Here is a 10,555-nt window from a genome sequence, read left to right as displayed (position 1 = left end):
ATCAGAAAGAGAGTGTGGAAGTGGAAAGAGAAGAGCCCTGGAAGAGCAAGCGCTGGTGCTCCTGGCAGTGCTGCCATGCTGGGACTCTTGTCCCCTCCATCTCTGCACACAGACACACTCCCTGCAGCTCCAAAATGGCCTTGGAGGAAGAATCTCAGGATAAATAAAGTCACTGAAGGGCCCTTTATTTTCTTTCAATGCACAGAAAGCACAGCTCCTCATTTACACAGCCACTTGGTCAGAAAAGAAAAGCAGACAGTGAATTAGAAAGGGGATGACAACATTCTCACAAGTGAAAAACCACCACAAACAACAAAAAAACCCCCAGAAGACAGGCTGGGCCTGCAATGAGTTACATTATAACTGCTATGCAGAGGAAGATTTTTACTTTAGAAAAAGACAAGCAGTTATCAGTTTCCATGCTGCATCATTGAGCTCCTGGTTCCTCATGCTGTAGATGAGGGGGTTCACTGCTGGAGGAACCACCGAGTACAGAACTGCCACCACCAGGTCCAGGGATGGGGAGGAGATGGAGGGGGGCTTCAGGTAGGCAACCATGATAGTGCTGATAAAGAGGGAGACCACGGCCATGTGAGGGAAGCACGTGGAAAAGGCTTTGTGCCGTCCCTGCTCAGAGGGGATCCTCAACACAGCCCACAAGATCTGCACATAGGACAGCACAATGAAAATAAAACAGCCAAAGACTACTAAGATACTAACCACAAGAAGCCCAACTTCCCTGAGGTAGGAGTGTGAGCAGGAGAGCTTGAGGATCTGGGGGATTTCACAGAAGAACTGGTCCAGGGCATTGCCCTTGCAGAGGGGTATGGAAAATGTATTGGCTGTGTGCAGCACAGCGTAGAAGAAACAACTGCCCCAGGCAGCTGCTGCCATGTGGACACAAGCTCTGCTGCCCAGGAGAGTCCCATAGTGCAGGGGTTTGCAGATGGCAATGTAGCGGTCATAGGCCATGATGGTGAGAAGGCAATACTCTGCTGAAATGAAAAACACAAGCAGAAACACTTGTGCAGCACATCCTGTATAGGAGATGGCCCTGGTGTCCCACAGGGAATGGGCCATGGCTTTAGGGACCGTGGTGGAGATGGAGCCCAGGTCAAGGAGGGAGAGGTTGAGGAGGAAGAAGTACATGGGGGTGTGGAGGCGGTGGTCGCAGGCTATGGCAGTGATGACGAGGCCGTTGCCCAGGAGGGCAGCCAGGTAGATGCCCAGGAAGAGCCAGAAGTGCAAGAGCTGCAGCTCCCGCGTGTCTGCAAATGCCAGGAGGAGGAACTGGGTGATGGAGCTGCCGTTGGACATTTGCTGCCTCAGGACATGGGGCATTGTCATAGGAGAGAAAGACAGTGACAAGTTAGGGGAGACTTCTCAGACCAAAATCAAAGCCATTTCCCATAGACCCTCCCCCTGCTACACACAGACACCCTTTCCTTTTTCTTGGAGACCTTCCTTGAGCTCTGTGCCTGCAGCCCTCCTTGGTGCTGGCCATGTGTGCGATGAAGAGCAGGGCATCTGCTCTTCCGGGGCTCTTGTCCACGGGCATCTGTCCACAGGTTCTTGGTACGTCAGCCCCACTCTGCAGAAGGGGGTAGGGGCAGGGACCAGTCCTGGTGTTCAACTTTGTCCTGTGAAACCACTGCTAACGCAGAAGGACCTGCCAGCAACGTCACTCCCAGTGCTGAGGAACGGGAATGGTAAAAGCAGTTTAAGAGTTCTAGGGTTTTTACAGCTCCCCCCCACCTCCCCTGGCGAGTATTCTTGGATGTCAGAAAGCCTCAGCATTTCTGCTGCCTCAGGGAGAACGGAGTGGGTGCTGTGAGGCAAGAGGGTTGCCTGTGGCTTAGTGCAGAGTGAGGGGAGCTGTCTCCTGGTCTCTCTGTCTAGTTTCCAGTTTCTCTGGGCTTACAGCTTTCTGAGATGGAGAGTGATCACGCACCCATGTTACCCTTTAAAATCACCAGGCACTGCTGAGAGCAGACGGATCCACCACAGACCACTAAACGTCTCACCCTTTCTCAAGGTCTCAGCACCCCACTTCTAGCCAAGGACACACAGGGCTCATTTCACCAACCCAACATCATTTTCTCTGTTGTACCATGTCTACGCTTCTATGTGGGGCTTTCGGATAACACCAAGATGCTATAGGACAGGTTTGCATCCTGGAGGGAAGCTCACAGTTTGGAAGGACACCTCAAGGAGATAGCCAAGGGTCCTCATGATGGTATCTCAGTAAGCGAGAGTCAGCTCATTTCCAAGGGAATGACACAGAGTGCCTTGCCCACAGCCCCACAGCTTAGAGTAGAGCTTGGACACTTCATTCCCATGGACGCACCTGCATGGGAGGAATCACAAGAGCAGTGTGTGACTCTGCAGCTGAAACTCCACCTCCCCAGAGAGTCTGACAGCAAGATAAAAATAACACAGACAAGTGGAGAAACAAGGAAAAATGCAGTGAGCTTAGAGAGGCAAGTGGAGAGGCAGCCGGGCACTCAGGACAGCGTTACCCTCACCCAGCTGTGCACAACACCTCCCAGACACCAACATTGCCAGGCAGCTGCTCTCAGCCCTGTGCTCTGCAGAGGGACATGGGCACGTGGCTGGAGAGCTGCAGCACGGCTCTGCTGGAGCTCTGGCTGCAGAGGAGGTGGTTCACGCCTTGGACCCCACAGCCCTGAGGGCAGAGGCTTTGCTGGGTGGGACAGGAGGCGAGGGGGCTTGCTCAGGGGAAGGGGTCTGCATTGGAGGGGATCATAGGGAGATTTCTGAATTCTCCCTCCCACATTTCTGGTTTTCATTTCCTCTCATTCCCTGATCATATCTCTGCTGCCTGGAGATTTTCCTCCTGCGAGGTGTTTCCCTGTCCCATGTCTTCTCTGTGTCAATGCTCACAGATCCCATCCCAACCTCTGTGCACTCCCCCTGGCCCTACAGAAACCTGCCTGTTTGCAGGGCACTGGCTGCATGCATGGTCCTGTTTGCAGGTGGAAAAGGGCAGGGAAGAAACACCCTGATGGGTCCAGCAGAGGTGAAGCTGGTGCTGTCCATAGGCAGAGGAGTGGCTGAAGGCACTCTAGGAGGTTTCTGGCAGACCTGCTGATCACTCCTGAGCTCTGGCTCAGGAGTCTCAGTGACTCAGTGAAAATTCAGAAATGCTTTATCATTTATTGCCTCCCATTCCCCAACAGTAGGAAATTGAAAACAGACTGAGGAAAGTTCCTTATCTTTATAGAAATCCTTGTTTTGACCTTCTCCTTGAAAACTCCTATTGGAAATATTCTCGAGGTGACCTGAAGCTCTGAGCAGCCCTGACCCATGCAGCACCCTCTCAACAGCAGAAGGACCCTGCCTTGCTGGGGGTCACTCTTTCCACCCACAGCTTCTCCCCACAGCACCCTGGGGAGCTCCCCAGTCAGGCTGGGTGCTCACCCTGGCAGGCAGCAGAGTCCCTGCCCAGCACGCAGCACCCTGGGGCACAGGGACCCTGCTCTGAGGACAGCCCTGGGCACCCCTGCCTGCACACCCGGCTTCACACCCCTGCAGCCATCCCTGGGAGAAGGCAGCCATCATGCCCTGTCCCTCTGATGGTGCAGTAGGGACTTCCAGCTCTGGAGCATGTCCTCCTCCTCTACACCAGAGAATCTCTGAGAGTTGTGCTTACAGATCCCATAGGCTGTGAGATGTGCCAGCTTTAGGAGATCCCTCTCGGAACCACAGCTGCATTGCCCTGCAGCCAGAGACTTACCACGTAGAGGGCTGTGAAGATTTCTCCCCCAGTGAGCTCTCAGCATCCTCCCACTCCAGACTGCCTTTAACCTCTCTCTGCCTCGCTCCTCTCCCCTCTGCACCTGCAGGCAGTGCCCTCAGCCCTGCTGCCCTTTGCAGAGGAGCTGCTCCTGGGCAGAGCTGTCTCTCTGCAGCGCTGCCCGCTTGCCAGGAGCTCCCTCCATGCCAGGAGCCCAGCCCAGCTCAGCAGCAGAGGACCAGCCCAAGGCAGCACTTTCTCTGCCCCCTCTGGGCTCCCTCCACGTGTCCCTGGGGCTGCAGGGGAACCTGCTGGGAAACAGGCTGAAGGCAGCACTCATGTTCCCTCCCTCACCTGGGGAGAAATACTTCTTTCTAGAAGAGTCATTTCTCCCAATAAGAAAAGAGTTGGCCATGAGAATCACCTTTCCTTGTCTCAGCATCACACAGGACACCCAGGCAGGGACAGGGAGGGGTCTCCTTTACCCCTGCTGAGGGAAGGGAGTCAGTGAGTCAAGTGAGGCATCTCATCCTGGCTGTAGTCCTGGGGCTGGAAGGGGACTCAGCTCTCACCTACGGCTGCCACAGACCCACAGGAGGTGGGATTCCTCTGGCCTCAGTTCAGGTGGGCACAAAATAGGCACCTGCTGCCTGGGAGCTGCTTGTCTCAGCTCCCATGGTCACTAGTGGAGATGGAGGCCAGGAGTGAGCTGTTCAGACTCAAACACCTCATGACATCTGAGGTGCCAGAGGTGGTCCATGATATGTGCAGGTAACTGCAAGCGCTAATGGAGCAGTTCATAGGGACAGGGAGACACCCGAAGACATTTTCAGCAGCGTCAGTCCTTCCTTCAGGTCAGCTTCACCTCCACCACAGGCGCTCCAGGGGCTGCAGAGACACCACAGACAGCAAAGCCCTCTCCTGCCAGGACTGCACAGTCCAGGCCTGTTTTTCTCTGGCCTTGGGGAGAGAAGCGTTTCCTCTTTCTGTGCCTTCCCATTGCCATCTGCCATCCCCTCCAGCATATGGAGGGCCTACCCTCCAGCATATGGAGGGACCATATCTGGTCTCAAGCAAAGCATTTGCATACATTGGGTCTTGGGAACTTGGTCCTGGCTTTGCCTGTGACAAGTTTGAGCTTGTCCCCAGTGCCACAGCTGAGGTGATGCAGCCCAAATGTGCATCAATGCCCTCAGCCTGGGGCACAGACAGGAGGAGCTGGAGTCCCATGTGCCACTATAGACTTTTGTCATTGATGCAATAAATGGTGAGGTGTGGTGGGACAGCTCACAGAGGTGCTGCAATGGTGCACAGGGGCTTTTCAGGAGAGGCAGCCCGGGAAGATGGGGAGGGGGATGCCCTCCATCTGAGGGAGCTTCTCGTAGGTATGGTGCTCCTCTACAGGATGTGCAACAGGTTGGGTGAACCCTTGTGGGTGAGGGTCAGAGAAAGGGCCACTTAGGGCAGCATCCTGGTGGGAGATGGAGAACCTGCAACCAGGGTAAGGAAGTGGACTAAACCTTATTTAAGCAATGCAAGGAAGTCCCTAGAGGAATGACGCCAGGTCTTATTGGGGACTTTAATGACCCTGACACTCACTGGAAGGGGAGCACAGCAGGATGCCTACTGTCCAGCAGGTTTCTGGGTCTCTTGGGACAACTTCTTTGCACAGGTGCAAGGTAGGCCAACAAGGGTGATGCTCCCCTCAATCCAGTCCTTGCAGAGGGAGAGCTGATCAGGGGTGTGAAAACCAGTGTGAGCCTGGGCTGTGGTGACGATGAAATAGTGGGGTCTCAGCTCCCAAAGGGAGTGAGAAAGGACTGCAGCAGAGTGCAGATGCTGGGTCTCTAGAGGAGAAGATTTTAGCCTCTTCAGGGAGCTTTTGGTGGGAATCCCATGGGCAGCAGCACTCAAGGGCAGCAGAGCTCAGTACAGCTGGTCCTTCAGGACACCACCTTTGAAGCACAAGAACTGCCCACACCAGTACACAGGAAAACAACCAGATATCTCAGCACGGAAAATTGGCTAAAATAGGACCTCATCAAGAAGCTCCACAGAAAAAAGAAAACGTCCAAGAGGTGGATGCAGGGACTCAACGAGTAATTTAGAAATAGGGCTGGTTTTAGGGAAGCTAAAGCTTCCCAAGTGTAGACCCTTGCAAGGGGTTCAAGGGCACCAAGAGGAGCTGCCGCTGCTTCAGGAACAGTTAAAGAAGAAACAAAGGGAATGAGTGGCCACTGCTGAGTTTCGTAACAGCAGATGTAGACAGATCTGAGATTCTCTATGTCCTTCTTGCCTTAGTCTCCTCCAGCAAGGTCTCCCAGGCCTTTGTGCCTTGAGGCAGGACTCTGGAGGAGAACCACCAGTGGTGAAATTAGATTAAGACAGGAATTACTTGAGCACACTCAATCCTTTCCAGTGCATGGGGCTGGAGGTTTTGCATCCAAGGGAGCTGAGAGGGCAGGCCGATGCCACAGAGAGGCCACCCTCCATCATCTTTGAAAGGACATGGAGACTGGGGGAACTCCCTGACAACTGGCAGCACCCAAAGGCTGCATGCGCTATCTGAAAAAGGCCCAAAGGGTGAGCAGGGGAACTACAAGCTGTCCCTGGAGCGTGTGCGCTCAGATCCCATTTCTGGGTGTGTGGAAGAGAAGGTGACAGGGTTTACCCAGGGTAGATTGTGCCTGGCCATGCTCTTTACTTTCTCTGATGAAAGGACAGGATTGCTGGATGCGGGGAGAGCAGTGGTGGTGTTTTGCCTCTAAGTCTGCAAGGCTTTCAGCATCATTCCCCATAATATTCTGGTGTTCAAGTTAGGTCACTATGGTCTACATGGGTGAATAAGTAGATGGCTAAAAAACCAGTTGGACAGTCAGGCTTGGATGTCTGTGGTCAATGCGTGCTACTCTGCCTGGAGGTCTCTAGCTAGCAGAGTCCTGCAGGGGTCTATCCTGCAATCTGGCCTGTTTAACCCATTTTTAATGACCCCAAGAAGATGAGAGAGTGCTTTTTCATAACATGTGTAGATGGCAGCCCATTGACGAGAGCAGACACTACAGTGGCGGGCAGGACTGCCATCCCAAGGGACGTAGCCAGGCTAGAGGGATGGGCTAATAGGAACCTCATGATATGCAATCAGGACAAATCCCAAGTCCTGCTCTTGAGGTGGGCTAAGGCCCTGCAAAGACAGAGGCCTGCGACTGCCTGGGTATAGGAAGCAGCTCTGTGGGAAAGGCTCTGGTGGTCCTCAGGTTACATTAGGCTAAACATGAGCCATTCCACAAAGAAGGTGCCTTTTTGGAAGATGCGTGCAGCATGCTTTGTCCAAGTTGTCAGGGAGTTTCCCTGATCTCCATGAGCTTGCAAAGACAAGCCAGAGTGACCTTGCTATGACATCGGCTGGCTCTCTCAGCACCCTTGGATGCAGCCCCGCCAGTTGTGTGGGCTGTTAATGTCTGAGCTTGCTCAGGTAACCCCTGACTTGATCCACATCCACTGCTGGTTTTTCTCCTCCGGAGTCCTGCTTCAAGGCACAAAGGCCTGGGAGGCCTTGCTGGGGAAGACAGAGGCAAAGAGGACAAAGAGTACCTCAGACATATCTGCACCTTCTCTTACTAAATTCAGCCCTGGCCACGCATTATTTTTGTTTCTTCTTGAAGTGTAACTTCAGTACTAACAGCTCATCTTGATGCTCTTGGAGCCCCTTGCAAGCATTAACTCCAGGGGAGCTTTGGCTTTCCTAAGCTCCTCCCTATTTCTAAATTCCTCCTTTGAAGTCAGGTCTGGATGACATCCCGTCCTTCTGGCGTGTCAACTGCACCACTTGGCTTGGTGTCATCTGCAAACTTGCTGAGGGTGCACTCGATCTCGCTGTCAATGTCATTGATGAAAATATTGAACAGCACTGGTCCCAGTACAGACCCCTGTGGGACAGACCCCTGTGGGACACCACACATCACTGATCTTCATCTGGACATTGAGCCATTGACCGTTACCCTCTAGATGCGACCACCCAACCAATTCCTTATTCACTGAACAGTCCACCCATCAAAGCTCTCCAATTTAGATTGTGAGGTCATTGATCCCAAGACTTCCTCAGGCTGGTTAAAGAAGACTTTGTCCCCTTCCTCTCCCTGATTATAGGTTCTTTATGTCAGAGCAGAGATGTGCTGGACCTCAGCCGTGGCACCAGAGCCCAGCTCAGAGTTGTAACAAAGCAAGGTGGTACCAAGTGCCCAAGGTCCCATGCAAGCCAGAGGTTGGCTTCAGAGCCTGCTGGGGTGGATGGCAGGTGGCAATGTAAAGAGGAAATGAGGTGTCCCTAAGGAGAGCAAACCCTGCTGTCCTCAGGAGCAGAGAGACACAGGGCTGGACTGTGCAGGCCTGGCAGGAGAGAGCTTTGCTGTGTGTGGTGTCTCTGCAGCCCCAGAGGGCCTGTGGTGCAGGTGAAGCTCATCTGCAGGAATGACAAGGTGCTTTTGAAAATGGCCTTGGCTATGGACATCCCACAATCCAGGAACACTGTGAAAATCATTGGTCTGTTCCTTGACTGCATCATCCAAGGGATGACTGAGGGTTATCAAGCATTGGAACAGGCTGCTCATGGAAGTGGCTGAGTCACCATCCCTGGACGTATTTAAAAGACGTGTAGATGTGGCGCTTAGAGACATGGTTTAGTGGTGGACTTGGCAGTGTTAGGTTTATGGTTGCACTCCATGATCTTAAGGGTCTTTTCCATCCTAAACAATGCTATCATTCTATTTTATGCTTCTGTGATTCTATGACTAAAGGATGTGGGAGAAGCACTGCCTACATCTACAGGATAGAGATGGGACAGGACTTGCCTCACTGCAGTTGCTTGAACGAAAGCACTGAACGTGTCTGAGGTTCTCTTGGGGTCTGTTACATGGCTGCTCTGAAGGGGGATGGCGATCCTGCAAGTCTTGTGCTGTCCCTGCTGGCTGCATGGGCTTGTGCTGGAGAACCCTGGCATCTCAGGTAGCACCACAGGATGAAGTTCACCTTTCAACTGAGCAGAGCAGCTGCCCTGAATTAGGTTAGGCAATGTAGGGGTGTCTATGAGAAACCTGCCCTAACTGCCAATGGAGATCTGGCAAATGCAGCTGGTGGAGGAGAGAGAGAGAGACTTAGCCCTCCTGATGGCAGTGACTCCATTTGCTCAGAGGAATACCTCTACAGGATGCCCTGGGCATAATGAGCAGGAACAGGCTTCATTGTCCTAAATGTGGGCATCCACTGTCACATCAACTGGCCGAAGGAATGGCCCACCAGCCTCCAAAATGATGACTCCAGATGCTGCCCTGTCCCTCTGAATTGCTCCCTCAGAGCTTACCGTTACCTGCACATGTCTTGGACCACCTCTGGCACCTCAAATGTCACCTGTGGTTTGCATGGGTACAGGAGGTACAGGCGATTCCTCCCTTTCACTGTCCGGGTGTCCTGTCTCATAGTGGGACAAGAAGAGGTGACCCTTGGACCTAACCCTGTCCCTGATAGGGGCAATGACACTGCTGGGAAGAAGTGTGCCTCCCCAGCTGAGGGAGGGAATATCAGTGCTGACTTCAGCCTGTTTCACAGTTGGTGTCCCTGGAGCCCCAGGGACATCTTTGGGGGACCCCAGAGGGAGTTGAGAAAGTGGCACCTTGGGCTGGTCCTCTACTCTTGTGCTGGGTCGGGCTCCAGGGATGGAGGGAGCTCCTGGCAACAGGGTAGCACTGCAGAGAGACAGCTCTGCCCAGGAGCAGCTCCTCTGCAAGGTGCAGCAGGGCTGAGGGCACTGCCTGCAGGCACTGAGGGCAGATAAGAGAAGTGAAAGGAGTCTGGGCTGGGAGGACAGCTGAGAGCACGCTGTTGGAGAAATCTTCACAGCCCTTGACACGGTAAGTCTCTGGCTGCAGGGCAATGCAGATGAGTCCCTGGAAGTGTCTCCGAGACCTGGCATTTGCCACGGCTGATAGGACCTGCCAGGATGGCTCTCGTGGCTTTTCTCGTGTGGGGGAGAAGGAAGCCATGCTCCAGAGCAGGGCTTGCCTGCTGCACCATCAGTGGGACAGGGCAAGACAGGTCCCTTCTCCCGGGGATGGCTGCAGGGCTGTGAAGCTGGGTGTGCAGCCAGGGCTGCCCAGGGCTGTCCTTCCAAGAGGGGTCCCTGCACCCCAGGGTACTGTGTGCTGGGGCAGGGACTCTGCCGCCTGCCAGGGTGAGCTCTCAGCCTGCCCAGGGAACTCCCCACGGCTGTGCAGGGAGAAGCTCTTGGTGGCAGGAGTGACCCCCGGCAGAGTAGGGCAGGGCACGGCAAGATCCTTCTGCTCTCAAGAGAGTGCTGCCTGGGTCAGTGCTTCTCACAGCTTCAGCTCTGCCTCATGACATTTCAAGGGGACTTCTCAAGAAGCATATCAAGTTAGAGGCTCCTGGAAAGACAAGGACCTTTCCTCACTCTTTGGTTTTCTGGGTTCTGCACTGGAGATCAAAATTCTTGTTTCTACTCAGGAGTACTCTTTGAGACTCCTACTCACTTGCACTGAGAGACGAGTAAGTCTGGGAGAAGCACCTCAAAGCACTTTACCCGGCTGCCTCCAGCCAACTCAGCAACACCTTCCCCTTTCCAGCCACATCAGGTTTCCTGTGATCTGGTCTTTAGTCCCTGCACACACAGAGATGCCCCTGGGCAGTGCCCTGCCCCTGCGAGGTGTTTGCAGGCAGAGGTGAGCGCACGGCAAGTGGGATGGGGTTTGTGAGCACTGAGAGGGAGCTGAGCTGGGGACAGGGAGATGG

General features: G+C 53.8%; 1 protein-coding gene across 1 annotated transcript; it reads right to left on the bottom strand.

The window, feature by feature from the left end:
* Positions 1-384: 384 nt before the first annotated feature.
* On the bottom strand, positions 385-3,209 carry LOC142403843 (olfactory receptor 14C36-like). Its single transcript, XM_075490144.1, has 2 exons — positions 3,200-3,209; positions 385-1,385 (listed from the first exon to the last, which is right to left on the bottom strand). The coding sequence occupies exon 2, from the start codon at positions 1,345-1,347 to the stop codon at positions 385-387; it is 963 nt and encodes a 320-aa protein (XP_075346259.1). The 5' UTR covers positions 1,348-1,385; positions 3,200-3,209.
* Positions 3,210-10,555: the final 7,346 nt, after the last annotated feature.

The sequence above is a fragment of the Mycteria americana genome, unplaced genomic scaffold, assembly GCF_035582795.1.
Source record: "Mycteria americana isolate JAX WOST 10 ecotype Jacksonville Zoo and Gardens unplaced genomic scaffold, USCA_MyAme_1.0 Scaffold_46, whole genome shotgun sequence".
NCBI lineage: Eukaryota > Metazoa > Chordata > Aves > Ciconiiformes > Ciconiidae > Mycteria > Mycteria americana.
Note: the sequence above shows the minus strand (reverse complement) of the source record. Positions and strands in the feature narration are given on the sequence as shown.